Source organism: Bufo gargarizans, chromosome 2 (assembly GCF_014858855.1).
Source record: "Bufo gargarizans isolate SCDJY-AF-19 chromosome 2, ASM1485885v1, whole genome shotgun sequence".
Lineage (NCBI taxonomy): Eukaryota > Metazoa > Chordata > Amphibia > Anura > Bufonidae > Bufo > Bufo gargarizans.
The window spans coordinates 229,569,374-229,593,214 of record NC_058081.1 but is presented as its reverse complement, the minus strand read 5'-3'; the positions used below and the strand labels follow the sequence as shown (position 1 = coordinate 229,593,214).

The following is a 23,841-nucleotide window of genomic DNA, read 5'->3' as shown; positions in this document are numbered from 1 at the left end:
ATCAAGATAATGCAAGGAGTGTGCAAAGCAGTAATCAAAGCAAAATGTGGCTACTTTGAAGAACCTAGAATATGACATATTTTCAGTTGTTTCACACTTTTTTGTTATGTATATAATTCCACATGTGTTAATTCATAGTTTTGATGCCTTCAGTGTGAATCTACAATTTTCATAGTCATGAAAATAAAGAAAACTCTTTGAATGAGAAGGTGTGTCCAAACTTTTGGTCTGTACTGTATGTAGATATAGATATATCTATATGTATGTAGCAATAGCCTCTGTAGACGGTGAAAAAAACAAGTGTATTTATTCACACATGTCACTGCAATGTTTCAGTCCACTCACTGAATTTTTCTGAAGCCACGTGAATTATAAAGTGCAAGTGCATATATTTATATATCTCTCTTAATTAGTGACCAATATATAAACAATCCATGATTTACCTATAGTGTCAACATGATTCTATTCAAATATAATTCATATATGTACATTTATGTGTATAAATCCAATAAAGTGCAAAAGTGCCTATGTGTAAACATAAAAATTTGCTTGGCCATCAAGGCAATATCAACAATATGTAAACCTGTATGTCCAGGGAGGGAATCATGGTCATAAAAAAAACTGTCAGATAATCACCATCTCTGTACATATAGATCAACGTGAAAACCGTGCCAAGACCAGCGACCGGAGGCAGAGCCAGAGCCATCACTGTACAAAATTAAGGGCTTTACATAAATTGACTAAGACCTCAGATCAGGCCAGCAATCGGACATCCAATGTTAATGAGACCTCATCGGACCCCCAATGTTAATAAGACCCTCAATCAGACCTCAGATCAGACCCCCAATGTTAATAAGGCCCCAGTAAGACCTCAGATCAGCCGCCCCATGCCATCTATTAGTCTCCATTATGAACCCCCATGCCATTTGTCAGCCCCAGTGCCATTTATTAGCCCCCATGCCACAGATCAAATAAAATAAAATAAAAACACTTACCCCTCCTGCTCCTGGCCGTCGCCACTCCTTACCACCAGTGTGCTCTGTCTTCTTCCTGCTGCGGCTGTGCGGTGACCCGATGCGCACAGCGTGAGGTCACAGAGCGCCCTCGCACAGCAGAGGACCAGGAAGCAGTGAGTACATGGCCTTCGCAGCTTCCCGGTCCTTCGGTACTAATAAGTGCTTCCATAATGCTCATTAGTATTCGCTTTATAAGACGCAGGGCCATTCTCTCCATCCCCCCGAGGAGTGCGTATCATAAAGTGAAAAATACGGTGTGTGTATATATAAATGAAAAAATTCCACAGCACTTCCAAAGCGTAAAAAGGTAGAAAAGGCTTTATTCACCAGACCTGCGACGTTTCGATCCTCTTTCTGGGATCTTTCTCAAGCAGTGATCTTTCTCAAGAAGTCACTGCTTGAGAAAGTAAGCCCTGGCTGCTATGGTAAGCTCCCTGCTGCTGTGTGCATTATGCACAGGGGTGCAGGGAGAGTTTGAGGTCCTATTCTCCCTAATAGACATCTATTAGGGTGAATAGGACAAGGGATTGAAAGATCTAGTCCCTAAGGGCAATAGTTATTAATATTTTTTATTTAAGTATAAATCGCCTTCTTTCCCAATTTTACATGTAAAATATATAAACAATAAATAAACATATTACATATCGCCATGTCTAATATAAATAAAAAATTTCTATGCAGTGAACGCCATAACATAAAAAATAAATAAATTAAAACCGCACAATTCGCTATTTTTATTTTTGTCACCTTGCCCCCCCCCCCCCCCCCCCCCCCAAAAAAAATAGGATAGAACTGTTCAATTATGGGATGGACGTTCCATAAAATGCGGAATGCACGCAGCATTTATGGTGGTTTTATTTTTTTCTTGCATGGTATAGAGTATCGCAATGCTTTTTTATGGTATCGAAACCGAATCAAAATTTTGGTAACAAAACCACCCTATTAAACACTATTGAGTTACCACAGGAGGCGATATTGGCCTCCTTTTGATATTGTATCTTTGTACACCTCTATTAATCATACTAGGGGCCTACAGGCTATAGAATGTGCTTTAGATCAGTCTTCATAGTCTGACTATTTATATTGGAACTTCTTCAATTGACTTTGACCTGTAATTACGTCTCTTTTCAGGGGGAAGTTTTATTTGCAGCGGGTGGGCACGGCAATGGGATCTAATGTCACACCCACCTATGCAAATATTTGTGTGTTCCCTTGAGGACAAGTACGGCTGTGTATCTCCCCAGTACAGACTTGTTCTGTGGTGGTGGAGATTCATAGATGATATTTTTCTTATTTGGACTGGAACGTTTGATTTATTGACAGTTACATCATTACTTGAACTCTATTGACGATTAGATTGAATTCACTTTGACAACTTCTGAGGAGCGTATTCAATTTCTTGAGACACAAGTGTGTGTGTGTGTGTGTGTATATATATATATATATATATATATATATACGAAAACGGACAGCAACTCCAAGTAGTACAAAAAATGATAATTTATTGGGCCACAGTGGCACAGAGGCGACGTTTCGGCTCAAAATCCAGAGCCTTTCTCAAGCATCAAAACACAAAGGTGAGTGCACATATAAATAGGTGTACACAATTATAACATTATAATCAATTAAGTTTCACAATTAATATCAAAGTAACAAATACATCAATAAATAGTGTTACAAAAAATGATAACATACAGGGATAAGTCCAATAATACATAATTGTGAATGTGATTCATAATAAATACATGGAAAGAAATATAATTCATAATATAAACATAAGTGGCTCCAATGTAAATCATCTGTTTCACATCTTCTTTAATAATCTATAATTAAAAACAAGGAGGTGCCAGAGAGATAAGGGTGACGTACCACAGAGTTCGCTTGTATCCACATCCCGACAATGGCCACACTTGGCGTCTAGCTGAATGAAGTGCGCAGGCGCCAGTATCCGTCCCTACAGAATCGCGTCATGTTACGTCCTGCTGCGGCGCGCCCGCATCATACCTTACGTCATCAACTGCACGCCACTAGCTCCACTTCAGTGCGCATGCTCAAAGCGTTCTATGCCACGCCATATTTGGTTCTGGACGGGTTGCCCATAGTTCCTGAATCTATACTTGGGATGGCTAACAGGAGGCAAGAATAAGAGAACCATAACCCTCTGTTAGGGGATCATGGTAATCCCATGTTGGGCATGCATTATGGTCCCGACCGACACCTCAGTATCGGTCGCGTACCAAGTGCCGCCCCCATCTTGTCACCCATAGCCACTCAATAAGGGTTCTCCTTAGTGTTACATATTCTTAAAAGAAACAGGTATGTACAGTATGTCGGAACATGATCCGACCCCAACACGCAATCCAATCCAGATAAGACCAAATATGTGGATATCATCGGACGTGGAATACAGCACACTTCCATGTGGAAAAACGACACCCAGACTTCATAGCTCCTTTTTCTCTAATATTCATTAATCATCTGCAATATAATGATAATGACAATTAATAATGTTCAATTGAGAAAGAACAAAATCAAGTTAAATCTCATAATAACCTTTGTATAGGATCGCCACCTACAGTCAGGTGAAAGACATATAACAAATGACACAAGATCTGCCAGGGGCAAACCACCTCTTCAAGTACATACCCCCTAAATTAAAATCTACATTGAGACCATTTGGCCTTAAGGTGTTTAACCTGTGTATCCACAGTAATTCTCTTCTTTTTAATAATAAATTCCTATTGCCCCCCCGTCTGGGCATGGGAATGTGATCTATAATCCAGCATTTTAGTTGGTATTCTGTATGATCCATCTCAACAAAATGTTTAGGGATAGGTAGATCCCGACGTTTTTTTCTTATGGTGGAGCGGTGATTGTTTAATCTGGTTTTCAGATCGGTGGAAGTCTCACCTATATACAGTAAATTACACGGGCAACTCAAAATATAAATCACATAATTAGAGCTACAGGTGAGATAAAAAGGAATAGGGTATCTCACATTGGTCACCGGGTGTATAAAGGTTTATATGATGGTACTTTGCATTCTGATTCGAATATTAACCCCTTAAGGACCGGGCTCATTTTCACCTTAAGGACCAGGCCATTTTTTGCTAATCTGACCAGTGTCACTTTGTGTGAATAACTTTAAAACGCTTTTACTTATCCAGGCCATTTTGGGATTTTTTTTTATCACATATTGTACTTCATGACACTGGTAAAATGGAGTAAAAACTAAAATAGTTTCAATTTCTCTACTTCTATAATACATAGTAATACCTCCAAAAATAGTTATTAATTTGCATTCCCCATATGTCTACTTCATGTTTGGATGAGTTTGGGAATGATATTTTATTTTTTGGGGACGTTAGAAGTTTAGAAGCAAATCTTGAAATCTTTCAGAAATTTTCCAAAACCCACTTTTTAAGGACCAGTTCAGGTCTGAAGTCACTTTTTGAATACCCCTCAAGGTATTCAAAACTGATTTTACAAACGTTAACCCTTTAGGTGTTCCACAAATGGAGATTAAATTTCTGAATTTCAATTTTTTGGCAAATTTTCAATTTTTTGCAGTAACATGGCAAGGGTTAACAGCCAAACAAAACTCAATATTTATTGCCCTGATTCTGTAGTTTATAGAAACACCCCATATGTGGTCGTAAACTACTCTACGGGCACACGCAGGGCGCAGAAAGAAAAGGAACACCATATGGTTTCTCGAAGGCAGATTTTGCTGGACTGGTTTATTTATACCATGCCCCATTTGAAGCCCCGCTGATGCACCACTAGGGTAGAAACTCCCCAAAAAGTGACCCCATTTTGGAAACTACGGGATAAGGTGGCAGTTTTGTTGGGACTATTTTAGGGTACATATGATTTTTGGTTGCTCTATATTACATTTTTGTGAGGCAAGGTTACAAAAAAATGAAATTCTGAAATATAATCTCCATTTGCCAGTAACTCTTGTGGAAGGGTTAACAAAGTGTTTGTTTGCAAATTCAATTTTGAATACCTTGAGGGGTGTATTTTCTTATATTGAGTCACTTTTATGGAGTTTCTACTCTAGGGGTGCATCAGGGAGGGCTTCAAATGGGACATGTTGTATATAAACCAGTCCAGCATAATCTGCCTTCCAGAAACCATATGGCGTTCCTTTCCTTCTGTGCCCTGCCGTTTGGCCATACAGCATTTTACGACCACATATGGGGTGTTTCTGAAAACTACAGAATCGGGGCAATAAATATAGAGTTTTGTTTCACTGTTAACCCCTTGCTTTGTTAATGGAATAAATGGATTAAAATTGAAAATTTGACAAAAAAAAGCTGTTTTTTTTAAATACAGTGTTCATTTGAAGGGTTAGGTCATGTGTTATTTTTATAGAGCAGATTCTTACGAACGTGGCAATGCCTAATATGTGTACTTTTTTTTAAATTTATTTAGGTTTTACACTATAATATCCTTTTTAAACCAAAAAAAATAATAATTTTAGTATCTCCATAGTCTGAGTCTCATTTTTTTAAAGTTTATTGGATTTATACACATGAATGTACATATATGAATTATATTTCAATAGAATCATGTTGACACTATATGTAAATCATGGATTGTTTATATTGGTCACTAATTAAGGGATATTTTTATATTACAAGAATGGCTGTGTTCACATCTGTTAGTGCAGCATGCTACGCTATTTTGACTGGTAAAATGACTCGCACCATGATGGAAACCTGACTGACCCCATTGTAGTCAAAAGGGCGCACTGGATGCTTTTGGTGCCCATTTTGTGACTGATATGATACTGCCATTCCTTTCATTTTTCTGCTCCTATAACAGAATAGAAAAACGTAGATAATAGTGCAGATGTGAACCCAGCCTAAAAGTCTATTCTACTATTTGCTGTTCTATGCTGATGACAACTGAAACACTGGGTAATATTGTCTGCAATGTGGTGAACTACACATGTATTAGGGATGTGTCTTAGGCTACTTTCACACTTGCGTTCAGAGCGGATCCGTCTGAGACGGATCCGCTCATATAATGCAGACGGTGGCTCCGTTCAGTACGGATCCATCCGCATTATATTGTTAAAAATTTTCTAAGTGTGAAAGTAGCCTCAGACGGATCCGTCCAGACTTTCAATGTAAAGTCAATGGGGGACGGATCCGTTTGAAGATTGAGCCATAGTGTGTCATCTTCAAACGGATCCGTCCCCATTGACTTACATTGTAAGTCTGGACAGATCCGCACAGCCAGGCGGACACCTGAACGCTGCAAGCAGCGTTCAGGTGTCCGCCTGCTGAGCGGAGTGGAGGCTGAACGCTGCCAGACTGATGCATTCTGAGCGGATCCGCATCCACTCAGAATGCATTAGGGCAGTACGGATGCGTTCGGGGCCGCTTGTGAGCCCCTTCGAACGGAGCTCACAAGCGGACACCCGAACGCAAGTGTGAAAGTAGCCTTATTGTACTTTAATTTTCAAATTATGTATTTGTTTTCTGAATCACCATCAGCCAGAAAAATGGAATAAAATAAAACTGGTCGTCACCCAAGAAGATGTGGAGTTGGCATATCAGGAGGCGATGATGAACATGGCGCGGTTAAACCGAACGGGTAACTGCGTATTATAAGTTTTCTCAAATGTTGGTTTTCTTATTTTTTCTAAGCAATTCTTTACACTGATCACAGAGAACCTGGGAACCCTAACAAAAAGTAAGGAGGAAAAAAAAAAAAAAAAGCTTTTATTGGTATACTTCATGAGCGTTTAAAAAAAAAACCTGGATAACAAATAGTGAACAGGGTAAAGGCGCTATAAGCATTCGATTATTGCTGACTGATCCTAGTAATTTCGATGGGGCCAGATGTCCATGTAATCTATATGAAGACCTCCTGACTCTCTTCCTGACCGCAGATGCCAGTGGGGAAAGGATTTTTCTTAACCCGATAATTTAATGGTGCCTAGTGCTGGGCTTTAATCCAGAGTGTAGCTGTATGGCGCTGGATTAGAGCTCCTGCTACCTTCATTCTAGCTGGAGCAGGTCGGGTCCCCAGCTGTCAGCCGGGACCCTGAAGAGGAGACTGAAGTAGTTTCTTACCACTTCTGCCTTCTTTCTTCAATAAATAGCTTCCTCTATTGAACCCAGCGATCACATGATTATAGCTGATCTGCAGGGCCTAAGAAGACCCTCATAATCATAAACACCCCCCCCCCCCCCCCAAAGGATTGTTTCCTCTGTAAATGGGGCTCATTTGGATGCCCTAATTACAGTGGAAAAGTGCAAAATAAAATGGTCAGTGTCTCTCCAAGGTCTTTTACTGACTTTGGGGGGAATATTATGTGGCAAAAATATATTTAACAAATAAAAATATCATTAAAAGAAAATGCTGTAATGCCCATGTCAACTGAAATGGTCACCATAGCTGCCTCCATTCACGCAAGATTATGCATATTATATCAAGAAGGCCAACCCCAAATAGGGAATATATATGTATATTTTTAAAATTAACAATCTATAGTTTGAAAAAACTGAAAAAAATATTTGCTGTTTTCTCCAAATAAAAGTAAAAAAAAAATAATAATCCCTATATGTCATGTAAAAATCTTCCCAAAATTATTTTGGTAGTGCAACAAAGAACAAAGGTAGGGTAATTAAACTACCGCGTGCGCTAAATCACAAATGGTGATCCGGACTCAGCAGCAGCACAAATGCATGTATTACTGCATAGTCCAAGATTGTGGTGACAGATTGCCTTTAATTCCTTAAGGACTCAGCCCTATTTCACCTTAAGGATTTGGCCATTTTTTGCAAATCTGACCACTGTCACTGTAAGTGCTGATAACTTTAAAATGCTTTTACTTACCCAGGCCGTTCTAAGATTGTTTTTTCGTCACATATTGTACTTCATGACACTGCTAAAATTGGGTCAAAAAAGAAAAAAATTTTGCATTAGAAAAATACCAAAATTACCAAAAATTTGGAAAAATTTGCAAATTTCAAAGTTTCAGTTTCTCTACTTCTGTAATGCATAGTAATACCCCCCAAAATTGTGATGACTTATCATTCCCAAAATGATACAAACATGAAGTAGACATATGGGGAATGTAATTTTATTTTTTGGGGATGTTACATAGCTTAGAAGTTTAGAAGCAAATTTTGAAATTTTTCAGAAATTTTCCAAATCCCACTTTTTATGGACCAGTTCAGGTCTAAAGTCACTTTGTGAGGCTTATGTAATAGAAACCACCCCATTTTAGAAACTACACCCCTCAAGGTATTCAAAACTGGTTTTACAAACTTTGTTAACCCTTTAGGTCTTCCACAAGACTTCATGGCAAATGGACATAAAATTTAAGAATTTTTTCCAGGAACAAAGCAAGGGTTAACTGCCAAACAAAACCCAATATGGGTTGCCCTGATTCTGTAGTGTGCAGACACACCACATATGTGGTCGTAAACTACTGTTTGGCCAAACGGGAGGACATAGAAGGAGGGGAACGCCATATGGTTTTTGCAAGGACTGGTTTTGTTTATGCCATGTCCCATTTCAAGCCCCCCCCCCCCCCCCCGTTGCACCCCTAGAATAGAAATTTCAAAAAAGTGACTCCATCTAAGAAAGTACACCCCTTAAGGTATTCAAAACTGGGTTTACAAACTTTGTTAACCCTTTAAGTGTTCCACAAGAGTTAATGGCAGATGGAGAAACAATTTTGAAATTTAAATTTTTGGGAAAATTTTCCATTTTAACCAATTTTTTCCAGTAAAACTCAATATGGGTTGCCCTGATTCTGTAGTTTGCAGAAACACCCCATATGTGGTCGTAAACTACTATTTGGCTAAACGGCAGGACATAGAAGAAGGGGAACGCAAAATGGTGTAAATAAACCAGTCCAGCAAAATCTGCCTTCCAAAAACCATGTACCCTTTCAAGCCCCCTGATGCATCCCTAGAGTAGAAACTCCATAAAAGTGACCCCATCTAGGAAACTACGGGATAAGGTGGTTGTTGTTGTTTTGGGACTATTTTAGGGTACATATGATTTTTGGTTGCTCTATATTACACTTTTTTGAGGCAAGGTAACAAAAAATTTAAATTCTAAAATAGTTTCTACATTCGCTATTTAGTTTTGTGGAACACCTAAAGGGTTAACAAAGTTTGTAAAGTAACTTTTGAATACCTTGAGGGGTGTAGTTTCTTAGATGGGGTCACTTTTTGGGAGTTTCTAGTCTAGGCTACATCAGGGGAGCTTCTAATGGGACATGGTGTAAATAAACCAGTCCATCAAAATCTGCCTTCCAAAAACCATATGGAGTTCCCTTCGTTCTATGCCCTGCCGTGTGGCTATATAGCCATTTACGACCACATATGGGGTGTTTCTGCAAACTACAGAATCAGGGCAATAAATATTTAGTTTTGTCAAAAAAAATTGGTGTTTTGGCACAGTTTTTATTTTATATTTTTAACGCTGTTCATCCGAGGGGTTTAGTCAAATGTTATTTTTATAGGGCAGATTCTTACGGACGCAGCGATACCTAATATGTCAACATTTTAAAATGTATTTAGATTTTACACGTATCATTTTAGGAACCCAAAAAAAAATATTTTTGTATCTCCATAGCCTGGGAGCTACAGTGTTTTTTTTATTATTACACTATTACACTTTTTGTGATGTTATATGACAAAAAATGGCTTTTTTTATTTTTTTTATGCTGTTCATCCGGGGGGGTTGGGTTAAATGTTATTTTTATAGAGAAGATTTTTGCGGACGCGGCGATGCCCAATATGTATGGCTCTCAGACTTTGGAGACCCTAAGAAGGCATCCTCAATCTGCGGCCCTCCAGATGTTGTAAAACTACAATTCCCACCATGCCCTGCTGATGGCTGTAGGTTGTCTGGGCATGCTGGGAGTTATAGTTTTACAACATCTGGAGGGCTGCAGTTTGAGGATGCCTGCATTAAAACTAATATTTTTTTGGGGAAAAAAATTATTTCCGTGTATCCAAAGTCTGAGAGCCATAGTTTTTTATGTTCTCTAGGGGACTGTTGGGGATTATAAAAATGTAGTACTCCATGGAAGTGTGATACTCCCTGAAGCAATCGATAACGCAGAGGCCCGGATGGTCGGGGCACGTGTCGCACTGAGTGGTGGTGTCCTTCCGTATCCCCCTCCTGTGACACACCCCAGGGACGATCCGGGTGCCTCCAGTTCCCGAGGTACTCCGGCCTGCTCTTTCCCGGTCCAAAAAGATCAGGTCCTTGAGGACTGCCTCATAGAATTGGAGGAATGTCCCTGTGCTGCCAGCGCTTCGGGATAGTACAAAAGAGTTGTACATGGCAACCTGCACCAAGTAGACCGCAAATTTTGCCGTTATATGGCTTGAGGACTTGATCAGAGAGATCAACTCTTCCCATATACCAATTGTAGTCGACGATATAATCGGGCTTGAGGACCGGGGCCGTGGTACCTCGCACAGAGACGGTGGTGGTGCTGTTACCGTGGATTGTGGACAGTATAAGGACATCCCTCTTGTCCTTATACCTGACCAGCAACAGGTTTTCACTGGTAAGGGCACGGGTCTCACCCCTGGGGATAGGTACCTGGAGGGGGTAGGTAGGGAGGCCGCGTTGATATTTCCGCCCGATCCCACAAGCGAACGATCTGGCGGCAAGGGACCTGAACAAGGGAATGCTAGTATAAAAGTTATCCACGTACAAGTGGTAACCCTTATCTAGCAGTGGGTATATAAGGTCCCACACGAGTTTCCCGCTAACACCCAGAGTGGGGGGACCTTCTGGGGGTTCAATACGGGAATCTCGCCCCTTGTACACACAAAATTTGTAAGTGTACCCTGAGATACTCTCACAAATTTTGTACATTTTTACGCCATACCTCGCCCGCTTAGTGGGAATGTATTGGCGGAAACTGAGTCTCCCCTTGAACGCAACGAGAGACTCGTCAACGGCGACCTCCTTTCCAGGTACGTAGGCCTGCGCAAATTTGGCCCTGAAGTGATCGATGACCGGCCGTATCTTATACAGATGGGCAAGTGGCAGGGGGGGTCTAGGGTCTCAAAGCTGAAAAAATGTGATTTTATTTTTATTTTTTTATTTTTTTCCTAACTAACTTTTCCCTTCTATCCCTGCCTAACAGTGCCTCTCCCTCACTGACCCTAACCTACCTGGAGGGTGATGGGTGCCTATGGGGGGGATCGCAGGAGCCTGGTGAGGACGGTGCTGCAGGGTGCAGGTGCTGAACAGGAAGAGGAGGGGAGAGAGGAGCGCTGGAAGTTTGAATCTCGCGCCTTTCTCCCTGCACCAATCAGCACCCTGGACAGCAGGCATCAGCATCGCCTCTCCAAATGTTTGTACTGTGATTGGTGGTGTGTAATCACACCACCGATCAGTCTTTTTCCAGTTCATCGGGTCACCGGAGGTCCGAATGGACTGGAAACGCAGCAAACCGTAAGTCTGAATTGACCTGCGGTTTTCTGCGATCTCCTTAATCACCTTGTTCGCGCAGCCGGCATCTCTTCTGTCTTCTTTTGTGAAGAATAGAACCTTTGACGTCACTACGTTCATCACATGGTCAGTCACATGATCCATCACCATAGTGATGGATCATGTGACGGACCATGTGATGAGCGTAGTGACGTCATCAAAGGTCCTATTCCTCACAGAACAAGACAGAAGAGATGCCGGCTGCGAACAAGTGGATTAAGGTGAGTTAAATTTTATATTTTTTTAACCCCTCCAGCCCTATTGTACTATGCATTCTGTATTCAGAATGATTTTATTTTCCCTTATAATCATGTTATAAGGGGAAATAATACAATCTACACTACAACTTACCCAAACCCGAACTTCTGTGAAGAGGTACGGGTCTGGGTACCACAGTCAGTTTTTTTATCATGCACGTGCAAAACACATTGCACCCGTGCAATAAAAACTGAACATCGGAACGCAATCGCAGTCAAAACTGACTGCAATTGCGTTCCTACTCGCGCGGGTTTGCCGCAATGCATCGGGACGCATCCGGACACGCTCGTCTGCAAGGGGCCTAAGGCATATTGGTACACCATAGACTTTTTACAGGGTATGGGTGCCAACAGAGAGGGCTCTGAGTGCCACCTTTGGCACCCGTGTCATAGGTTCGCCACCCCTGGCCTATGCCATCATAGTACTGTTCAAGTGAATGACCCCCCCCCCCCCCCCCACCCGCGTATTTAGTCAAGGTGCCTGCTCAATGATTTGAGCAGGCACCTTGTTCCGCTCACCGGGTGGCCGTGATCGGAAATACACATGACGTACCAGTACGTCATGTGTCCGGAAGAGTGTTGTCATCAAAAAATCTATTTTAGCATATGGTGCTGCTGCAGCAGCATTATCCATAATGCAATCTTTAGTTTCTTCACATACCACTGTTTTCCTTGAGTTTTTTCCAATATGAGGACCTTCTCAAGATGGCTCCTCTGCCTGTTCTGAGGCCAAAACTGCTTTCCCTCACTTCACATACACACTTGCTGTAGCCAGCAGCTCCCTGCCAGCCAATCAAATTGGATTATTGAGAGACACGCCTCCTCACTCTGAAGCCTAATGCAGGCATGCAGTGTGAAGGACCGCCCCTTCCTTCTTCTGGTCTTCTTAGCCGGAGACAGACAAGCCCTAGTAACGGTGTTTTAAGGGAGCAGTGGAAAGGGACAGAGGACATTAATGAAAGCTGTTAAAAGGTAATTACAGATCTTTTGACAATCATAGACAGACTAACTTAGGTATACATGCCTAGCTCAAATAAACTAGCAAATAAAAAAAAAAGACAGTTACACTTTCAGTATAATGGTTTAAATATTAAGGGGCACATTTAGACGCCAGTCTTAATAAACTCCTAAGCTGGCGGTGGATGCGCCAGAGATATGTAAAGTGACCGGGCTCTTCATAACTTCGTCGGATCTTCCATCTGTTCTAAATGTAAGACAGCTTCCAAGTTGTCTTACATTTAGACTTTTTTTCTATGCCTGAAACAGCTGTACAAAATGGTAAATGAGACAAACCTGCCGGCCCATCCCCTTCCCTGCCCACGCCCACAATTTTAGACCTGGTGTTAGTGGGGAGACGTGGGCGTATTTCAGGTAAATGGCCCCCTAAGTGATTTTCTAATTTATGTATAACAATCATTTTAAATAGCTGACTAGGGATAAGCGAATCAACTTAAAACTTTGTTAGAATACTGTACGGAGCGGGAGCCACTTAGAACTGAACATGAGTTCGGTAAAAGGTTTTTTACAGTAGAAATGAATTTTTGAAGTTATTACCCTAAATCTCGCAAGACTTCGCAAAGTAATAAATTTGGCTCATCGGAGCCAATACATTCTAATAATGTATGGAGCTCCCGCTCTATACAGTATTCTAACAAGGTTTTACTCAAATCGACTTCGGATGTTTCATCCGAAGCTGATTCGCTCATCCCTATAGCTGACTTTATTCTAGTTACGTGATATGATAAAGACACTGCACTCCATAAGGACCAGCGCCCTACATGTACGGCAGGCTGCTCGGGCATGTGCAGGAGCTGCGCTCGCCCGATCAGCAGCAGAGGTCCGGCAGTCACTGATAGCCAGACCCCTGCTGTATGCATCGGTAAAAACACAGATGCTGACGCATTAACCCTCGCACTGCCGCAGAGCTGACCGCGGGACACATGCGGGATCCTGCGGAGTGGCCATCGGGTCCCCGCGCTGCTGTGACAGGAACCCGATGGCAGGGAAGGCAGCCCGGTGCCTGCCTTAGGCATCGTGGCTGCCTTCTGTGACGGCCTGTGAGATCCAGCCCCCTGTATCTCACAGGAAGTAGGCTGAAGTGTATTACAGTCTGTAATACACTTACAGCCAATGCATTACAATACAGAAGTATTGTGATGCATGGTAAAGGGGAGCAGACCCCCAAAAGTTGAAGCCCCAGAGTGGGCCCAAAAAAATGAAGAGAAAAAAGTTACAAAAAATAGTTTTACTAAAAAAATTAAGTTTTAAGTAAAAAAAAAACATCCTTTTTCCAAAATAAAGTGAAGAAAAATAAATAAAAAAAGGGGAAAAAAGAAAAGTAGACATATTAGGTATTGCCGCGTCTGTATCGACCGGCTCTATAAAAATATCACATGACTAACCCCTCAGATGAACACTGTAAAAAAAAAAAATCAAACTGTGCTAAAAAAAAAAAAATTGTACCAATCTAACCGTCATCTCATTCCACAAAAAATGAGCCCCTACCTAAGACAATTGCTAAAAAAAACAAAAAAAAAACCTATGGCTTTCAGAATATGGAGACACTAAAAAATATTTTTTTTCTAAAATGCTTTATTATGTAAAACTGAAACAAGCAACCAGTTGCCACATTTGGTATTGTCGCGTCCGCAAACAACATGCTCTATTAATAATAATATAGCGCCATTCATTTCATAGCGCTGTAAATATGAAAAGGGGTATACATACATAATACAGACAATTGCACTAAGCATGAACAAGATGAGTTACAAACTGGTACGGAAGGAGAGCCCTGCCCGTGAGGGCTTAGGGTGTTTTCACACTTGCGCCAGAGGATTTCGGCAGGCAGTTTCGTCAAAATGTATGCAAACTGATGGTGTCTCTCCGGTGTCATTATTTTTTGCGGTCTTAGCATGCGCAGACCACAATGCCGGATCTGGCATCAATGCAGGTCAATGAACGGCAAGTGTTCGGGAATTTTGGACGGAGATAAAACCGCAAGATTTCTGCGGTATTATCTCCGTCCTGAAAAATCAAAAAGACTGAACTGAAGACATCCTGAACGGATTGCTCTCCATTCAGAATGCATTAGGATAAAACTGATCAGTTATTTTCCAGTATTGAGCCCCTAGGAGGGAACTCAATGCTGGAAAAGAATAATGTTAGTATGAAAGTACCCTTAGGCTACTTTCACACTAGCGGCATAGTCCTCCGGCAGGCTGTTCCGTCGGGTGAACAGCCTGTCGGATCCGTCCTGCCGCTCCATCCCCATTGACTATAATGGGGGCGGGGCGGAGTTCCAGCAAGGCATGGCAGCGCACGGCGAGAGGCTGCCGGAATAAATGTCGGACATGTCGTAGTTTTATTCCGGCAGCCCCTGGCTGTGCGCTACTGTGCCTCGCCGTAAGTCCGCCCCCACCCTCATTATAGTCAATGGGGACGGAGCGGCAGTCCGGAGGCACACGGTCACTAGCGGCAGGACGGATCCGACAGGTTGTTCGCCCAACAGAACAGCTTGCCAGAGGTCCGTGTCGCTAGTGTGAAAGTAGCCTTACAATCTACATGGTATGGGAGAAGGACACAGTAGGTGAGGGTAAAGTTGGTCATGGCGGTATAGAGGCAGCAGGGTCACTGTTTGTAGGCTTATCTGAAGAGGTGGGTTTTCAGATTTCTTTTGAAGGATTCCACTGTAGGTGAGAGTCTGATATGTTGGGGTAGCGAGTTCCAGAGTGTGGGGAATGAACGGCAGAAATCTTGGATGCGATAGTGGGAAGAGGTGATAAGAGGAGAGAAGGAGGTCTTGTGAGGATCGGAGATTGCGTGTGGGGATGTATCAGGAAAGTTTCTCAGAGATGTAGGGAGGAGACAGGTTGTGGACAGCCTTGTATGTATTTGTTAGTATTTTGAACTAAATTCACTGGGCAATGGGGAGCCAGTGAAGGGATTGGCAGAGGAGTAACAGGGTGAGAGGTGGATTAGTCGAGCAGCAGAGCGGAGGATAGATTGGAGGGGTGCGAGAGTCCTAGATGGAAGGCCACAGAGGAGGATGTTGCAGTAGTCTAGACGGGAGATGAGGGCATGTACAAGCATTTTTAGCAAACTGAAAGTTGAGGAGAGCGCGGATGCAGGAGATGTTTTTGAGTTGGAGGCGGCAGGTGGTGGAAAAGGCTTTGGATAGGTGGTCGGAAGAGGGCAGAATCCAAGTTCCCTCCAAGGAAGTGGACTTGGGTGACCGGGGAGAGTGTGCAGCCATTGATCATGATAGATGGGGGTTGAGCAAGATGGGGGAGAGATGAATTCAGTTTTATCCATGTTAAGTTTTGGCTAGTAAGGTTGTGATGTCTGGACCAGAGAGGTAGATTTGTGTGTCGTCAGCATAAAAGTGATGCTGAAAGCCATGGGACTCTATGAGCTGTCCCAGGCCAAAAGTGTAGATGGAGAAGAGCAGGGGTCCTAGAACAGAGCCTTGCGGGACACCAACAGAGATGGAATGTGACGAGGAGGTGGTGTGAGAGTGGAACACACTAAATGTCCGGTCTGTGAGATATGATGTGATCCAGGAGAGGGCCAGGTCAGTGATGCCAAGAGATGAGAGTTTGTAACAGAAGGGAGTGGTCGACAGTGTCAAAGGCAGAGGACAGGTCAAGGAGGAGGAGGACAGAGGAATGTTTATTGGTTTTGGCTGTTAGTAGGTCATTGGTGACTTTGGTGAGGGCAGTCTCAGTTGAGTGGTGGGGTCGGAAGCCAGATTGTAGCCGGTCAACTAGGGAGCAGGAGGAGAGATGAGAGGACAGTTCAGAATGGACATGTTGCTCAAGTAGCTTTGAGGCATATGGAAGAAGCGACATGGGGCGATAACTGGACAAAGATGGGTCAAGTGAAGGCTTTTTGAGGATGGGTGTAATGGTAGCATGTTTAAAACCAGAGGGGAAGACACCAGAGGTTAGTGATAGGTTGAAGAGATGAGTTAGGGCTGGGATAAACACTGTGGTGAGGTTAGGGAAATATTAGCTCCAACAATTTCCACAATCCTTACATCTCTATACAACCAATTATTGCAAGGTCAGCCAGACGTGAACACAGCATATATCAGAGTACTCCCAAAACCAGGTAGACAGCATGTTAGCATCATCTTACCGCCCAATCTCCCTTATTGACAACGATCTCAAATGCCTCTCAAAGATACTAGCAGACAGATTATCGACTTTCCTATCTAAGCTTATTACCCCTCATCAAGTTGGCTTTATACAAGGCAAGGCAGCGGTTTATAACATACGCGAAGTACTTGGCGGTGTTGGATAAGATTAAGCTACGTCCCCTCCTCCACTCATTCCCAGCTCTCCTTGCAATTGATGCAAAAAAAAAAAATGCATTTGATGACGTGACCTGGGGATGGCTGGACGAGGTATTGGACACCATGGGATTTAAAGGCCAATTTAGAACATGCATCACATCCCTATACAGCTCTTGTTTGACTAGGATCTCCACACCTGGACACCCTTCACAGGTGTTTAATTTGCAGAAAGGCATTAGGCAAGGATGTCCCCTCATGCCATTACTATTTTTAATCTAGCCCTAGAACCACTTTCTAAAGCAATAACTTTATCCAAATTTATTGAAGGTATTGCCATTGGCAAACAGGTACTCAAACACGCTTTATTTGCTGATGATCTATTGTTGTTTCTAGAACACCCTCATAGAGACCTCCCGGCTCTGTGTGAGCGCCTCTCTCGGTTTGGATCAATGTCAGGTTTTAAAGTAAACATATCTAAGTGCGAACTACTAGACTTATCAAAGTCTCAGTCATTTCATAAGACAAAAATTAAAGACATACCGATCGCCAATGCGACCCACAGTGTTAAATATTTAGGAATCAAAATAGGAAAGACTCCAGAGTCCCTGTATACTCTAAACTATCCTTCATTGTTGAAAAAGATACTTTCAGAACTTAAATCCTGGTCTGGCCTGCCTGTCTCGTTCCTGGGAAGATGTCCCCTACTGAAAATGACGGACTTTAGTAAACTACTATATCCCATGCAAATCCTACCAATCTTATTGAAACATGCAGATATTCAAATACTTCTAAAAGCCTTTTGATCATTTATTTGGCAGTCTAGACCAGGGCTGTGGAGTCGTTAGATGGTACTTCCGACTACGACTCCCCAACTCCGACTCCTATGTATTTAATATGCAAATGTTTTTATACATTCCTTGAAGGAAAGAAAGGCAACATACATGTCATTACCACAGAACTACTGGCTAGGAAGCTGCTGCCTTCTCCTTTGTGTGCTGATCTTCTGCTGAAGATAGGGCAGTGGGAGGATCTGGGAAGGGGCATTTATTTTAAAACATGATTTCCCTAGCAGAATCCGATAGTCATGTTTAAAGTATAACGGTCGTATTTTTTATTTTTTGGGGGAGTATTGGATTGTGGTGATTAACCACTTCAGCCCCCCTAGCTTAAACCCCCTTAATGACCAGACCACTTTTTACTATTCTGCACTACACTACTTTCACGGTTTATTGCTCGGTCATACAACTTACCACCCAAATGAATTTGACCTCCTTTTCTTTTCACTAATAGAGCTTTCATTTGGTGGTATTTCATTGATGCTGACATTTTTACTTTTTTTATATTAATCGAAATTTTTGCAAAAAAACATAATTTTTCACTTTCGGTTGTAAAATTTTTCAATTAAAACTACATTTCTATATAATTTTTTCTCTAAATTTATTGTTCTACATGTCTTTGATAAAATAAAAAAAATGCAATAAGTGTATATTTATTGGTTTGGGTAAAAGTTATAGCGTTTACAAACTATGGTGCAAAAATGTGAATTTCCGCATTTTGAAGCAGCTCTGACTTTCTGAGCACCTGTCATGTTTCCTGAGGTTCGACAATGCCCAGACAGTAGAAACACCCCACAAATGACACCATTTCGGAAAGTAGACTCCCTAAGGTATTCGCTGATGGGCATAGTGAGTTCATGGAAGTTTTTATTTTTTGTCACAAGTTAGCGGAAAATGATGATTTTTTTTTTTTTTTTTTTTTTACAAAGTCTCATATTCCACTAACTTGTGACAAAAAATAAAATGTTACATGAACTGACCATACCCCTCACGGAATACCTTGGGTGTCTTCTTTCCCAAATGGGGTCGCTTGTGGGGTATTTATACTGCCCTGGCATTCTAGGGGCCCTAAAGCGTGAGAAGTAGTTTGGAATCCAAATTCGTAAAAATGCCCTGTGAAATCCTGAAAGTGCTCATTGGAAATTGGGCCCCTTTGCGCATCTTGGCTGCAAAAAAGTGTCACACATGTGGTATCGCCGTACTCAGGAGAAGTAGGGCAATGTGTTTTGGGGTGTATTTTTACATATACCCATGCTGGGTGAGAGAAATATCTCTCTAAAAGTCAACTTTTCCCTTTTTTTTTATTTTTTTTATACAAAGTTGTCATTATAGAGATATTTCTCTCACACAGTATGGTTATATGTAAAAAGACACCCCAAAACACATTACCCAACTTCTCCTGAGTACGGCGATACCACATGTGTGTGACACTTTTTTGCAGCCAAGATGCGCAAAGGGGCCCAATTTCCTTTTAGGAGGGCATTTTTAGACATTTGGATTCCAGACTTCTTCTCACGCTTTAGGGCCCCTAAAATGCCAGGGCAGTATAAATACCCCACATGTGACCCCATTTTGGAAAGAAGACACCCCAAGGTATTCCGTGAGGGGCATGGCGAGTTCATATTTTTTTTTTTTTTTTTTTTTTTTTTTTGGCACAAGTTAGCGGAAATATATATATTTTTTTTTTCACAAAGTCTCTTTTCGCTAACTTGTGTAAAAAAAAAATTCAATCTTTCATGGACTCAATATGCCCCTCAGCGAATACTTTGGGGTGTCTTCTTTCCGAAATGGGGTCACATGTGGGGTATTTATACTGCCCTGGCATTTTAGGGGCCCTAAAGCGTGAGAAGAAGTCTGGAATATAAATGTCTAAAAATTTTTACTCATTTGGATTCCGTGAGGGGTATGGTGAGTTCATGTAAGATTTTATTTTCTGTCACAAGTTAGTGGAATATGAGACTTGTAAAAAAAAAATAATAATAATTTCCGCTAACTTGTGCCCAAAAAAAAATAATTAACTCGCCATGCCCCTAAAAGTGATCTTTTTATAGCGCTGCAGCGATTTTACGGTGTTTTTGCAGTGATCAGAAAGAAAAAAAATCGGTCACTGCGGTGGGGCGGACGGAACGCAAGTGTGCGCACAAGATCAGGCCTGATCGGGCGAACACTGCGTTTTTTGTAGAGCCTATAGAACATGTCCTATTCTTGTCCGCAATTGCGGACAAGAAAAGGCATTTCCTATATAGTTCTGGCAATGTGCGGATCCGCAAAATGCGGAAAGCACATTGCCGGTGTCCGTGTTTTGCGGATCCATGGATTCGCGGATCCGCAAAACACATACGGACGTCTGAATGGAGCCTTACAGGGGGGTGATCAGGGAGTAATAAGGGGTTAATAAGTGACAGGGGGCGGGGTGTAGTGTAGTGGTGCTTGGTGCTACTTTACAGAGCTGCCTGTGTCCTCTGGTGGTCGATCCAAGCAAAAGGGACCACCAAATGCGGAAAACAGCATCTAATTTACCTTTTAGGCGTTAAAAAAATCGTATCTACAGCCTGCCAGTGAACGATCGCCGCTGGCAGGCTGTAGATGCACTCATTTACCTGCCGATCCTGTGAACGCGCGCGACTGTGTGCACGCGTTCACAGGAAATCTCGCGAGAGGGCGCATCCAGGAGGAATTACAGGGCTTCCGCCAGGACGCAATCCTGTGTGCGGCGGTCCTGTACTGGTTAATATCTCCTTGGTGGCCCTATTTCAACTTTTCACTGTGTACTCAATTACCCCTTAATTCCACATTTTTGTTCCCTGTACTGCCCTACTTTTACTTGTGCTTAAAATAGGGTTGCTAGGCATGGTCCGTACGCTGCGTGCAAGGTCAGATTACTGACAGCCAGGGACTGTAAGTAAATGATTAAAGCCAGGTCCTCCCCAGCAGATGATAACAGTGCCTGGGCTGTGTGCACGTCTCCCTGTCCCTGCGCTTGGCAGACGCTCCCTCACTCAGCAGAGCTGGAGAATGCAGAGTTGAAGCAGCGCAGACCAGGGAAGGGAGATCTGCCATCTGCTCAGTGTATAAATGAAAGCAACATGTGGCAAGAGGACCCCTTTGCCACATGTTAACCCTTTAGGGGGAGGGCTCTGGTTACTGACACTTTTGGGGGGCTATTGTTACTGGCTAGTGAGGGCAGGCGGGATTAGCCTCAGGGTGAGGGCAGTGGTGGCCATCTTAACTGAATAGGGAAATTGCAGTTTTATGCAGACTGGTTGCTAAGGGCTGAATCTTATTAAATATGGGGTAAGTCAGTCTAATAGTAACTGATTCTGGAATATCATGTTATTAGTAACTACATATATGAAAATCGAAATTAGGGTCTAAGTGTGACAGTTATCCTTTAAAGTTTAAGCTAACAATCTGAGTTTACAAGTTTTTATAGCCTTAGCTGAATGACCGCAGTTTTTCAAATGGTTTACAGTTTTAGTCTTGAACTATTGACTATCCTTCCCCTTCACTTATACAAGTGTTTTTAGTCCTTCAAAAAACATATTTACTTAATCAGTTATCAGTAAGAGGCTAGGGTAACCATGGGCGTTGCGTTCCTTGTAACAGCGGAACACAACACAATGGAAAGTATAAGTATTGCCGCAAGGAACTGTGCGTTGCGTGCCATATAGTGAAGCATATGAAAAGCATGCTTCTTCATAATCACTTAACGTGTTCGTTTTGCGGTAATGTGACGCACTGCATGCATTGGCCTTTATTCTTACAGTAGAGAAGTACCGTATTTTTCGCAAAATTGGGGGGGAAAATAGCAGTGCGTCTTATGGGGCGAATACTGCGACCGTCCGGTGAATAGGCTGAGAGGGAGGAGGGGCTGGGGGCCAGCATCTGTTTCTGTAATGGCAGCGGGGCCCGGTGCAGTCACTGTATTCTACTACACCGGGCCCCGCTCACTGTAGTATACGGTAATCATATCTAACTTGTGGGTATTGTTAAAGTATTCCAATCATCTTAAATCTAGCGCTGTACTACTAACTTCTTGGCAGTCAGGAGGCCGGGTGGGCGCTCGTAGCCTAGCTCACTACAACACGCGCCTGCTCCGCCCACTTTATGAATGAAGCAGACACCGGACCCCGCTGCCATTACAGAAACAGTTGCCAGCCCCCATTCACTACACAGGGACACTGTTATGGGGGGGGGGGGGGGGGGGATCTGTGGATGACACATAAGATAAGATGCTGTATATGTGTCATCCGCAGATGCCCCCATAACAGTGCAATCTACAGATGCCCCCATAACAGTGCCATCCACAGATGCCCCCATAACAGTGCCATCCACAGATGCCCCCATAACAGTGCCATCCACAGACCACCATTAGTTCAAAATATTTGTTTTCTTATTTTCCTCCAATAATCAAAAGGGAAGTGAGAGGTCAGATCTGAGGTATGTCTGCACTCTGGATTGCCTGGAATAAATGCGTAAATCAGAAAGGATAATCCTAAAACATAACATTTAATTCAATATGCAGATAAAAAAATCCTAAATATAGTGTGCGAAAACGAACATTGGGATACACGGTTAATAACCACTAATCAATAATGCAAATGATTATCCCAAAACTAAGTACAATAATTGAGAGTGCACGGCGGCACTGAGTTACCAGCGTGTCCTATCGGTACCCAGGGACGGTCATCAGATGCTACACCACACGATGTGTTGATAGTTGCTCATCCTGTATGGATATCCGGATAAACATCAGGGAAAAACAAAAAAGGCTGGCAATAATACACATGTGTGTCCCTATAGCTGTCTAGCCAGTCCGTCCTGATACTAAAGGTATGGTAGCAGCCTGACCACAGGGCACTCGTCCTTATAAGGACGACCCCGTCTGGAACCTGTCCCTCAATCTGGAATTCTATATGTCCCTAAAAATGCATGAAAAAAATCCCTACACGCATGTTTCACTGGGACGCCCCACGTGCAGGCATATTTATCCATATACTGCATTATTCCTTTACCTCTTATCTATGAGGTAGCCCACGGAGGATCCGACTATCTCGGCGTACCTCAAGACTAGCTGACTGACCGTGTCATTTCTGGTCTGTAAGATTGATCATTTCATCCAGGGATCGATGTGCTTGATTTTCTTTCATCTCCCCTGATGAACTGCTCCATGTCCTGGCAGTGAAACATGCGTTTTAGGGATTTTTTCATGCTTTTTTAGGGACATAGGGCTATATATGGTTCTCATTGCCCATGGGATCCTGACAAGATAACTGGAGGACAGAATAACGCATTGCCCCCAAATGCCAAACATCCAACACAGAGCTCACCCATGAACTCTGATCATGCCCAGGGTAGAATCTTTTTGGCAATCCTTCCTGTCATTGATAGAGACAAAATACCACATGAAAATTCCAATGAACCCAGAAATCCTCCTATTTCACATGGGAAGAGATAATACTAAACTAGATAAAGCACTTCATTTAATCAGCTTAGTAGCTAAAAGGTGTCTCCTAACCTACTGGCTTAAACCAGATATACCGCCACTGAAAGAGGTTATTAAGCAAACGTCAAAATGTTTGATGCTAGAACATATTGAGACACAACATCGTAGATCGACATTAACAAACTCTTTTTATTTTATTTTTTATTTTTTATGGAGAGCATTTATAACAGCCTTCTTTACTCAGAAATAGTGGAGACTATACGCCCATTTATATACACTGAATGGTATGCCAAATTAGACCCATCAGACCCATGGTACAAGATACATACAAAACAAAACAACAAATGACTCGCCCAACATAAAATTGCATCACTTTATTTTTATTGCATTTAGGTACAATGTTAACTCACACAAGATTGGATGTTCTAGACATTTTCACATATCTTTGCAATTGTCTCTTATGATAAATCCATCGCTATTGCGATGGGAGGGGGGGGTGGAA

General features: G+C 42.3%; 1 protein-coding gene across 3 annotated transcripts in view; it reads left to right on the top strand.

The window, feature by feature from the left end:
• SEPHS1 (selenophosphate synthetase 1) overlaps window positions 1-23,841 on the top strand; it is a 79,414-nt gene that overhangs the window by 46,093 nt on the left and 9,480 nt on the right. For all 3 annotated transcript variants that reach the window (XM_044280094.1, XM_044280093.1, XM_044280095.1), the window contains exon 7: window positions 6,524-6,623. In XM_044280094.1, coding sequence (XP_044136029.1) covers window positions 6,524-6,623 — 100 coding nt within the window. The remainder of the gene's footprint in view (window positions 1-6,523; window positions 6,624-23,841) is intronic.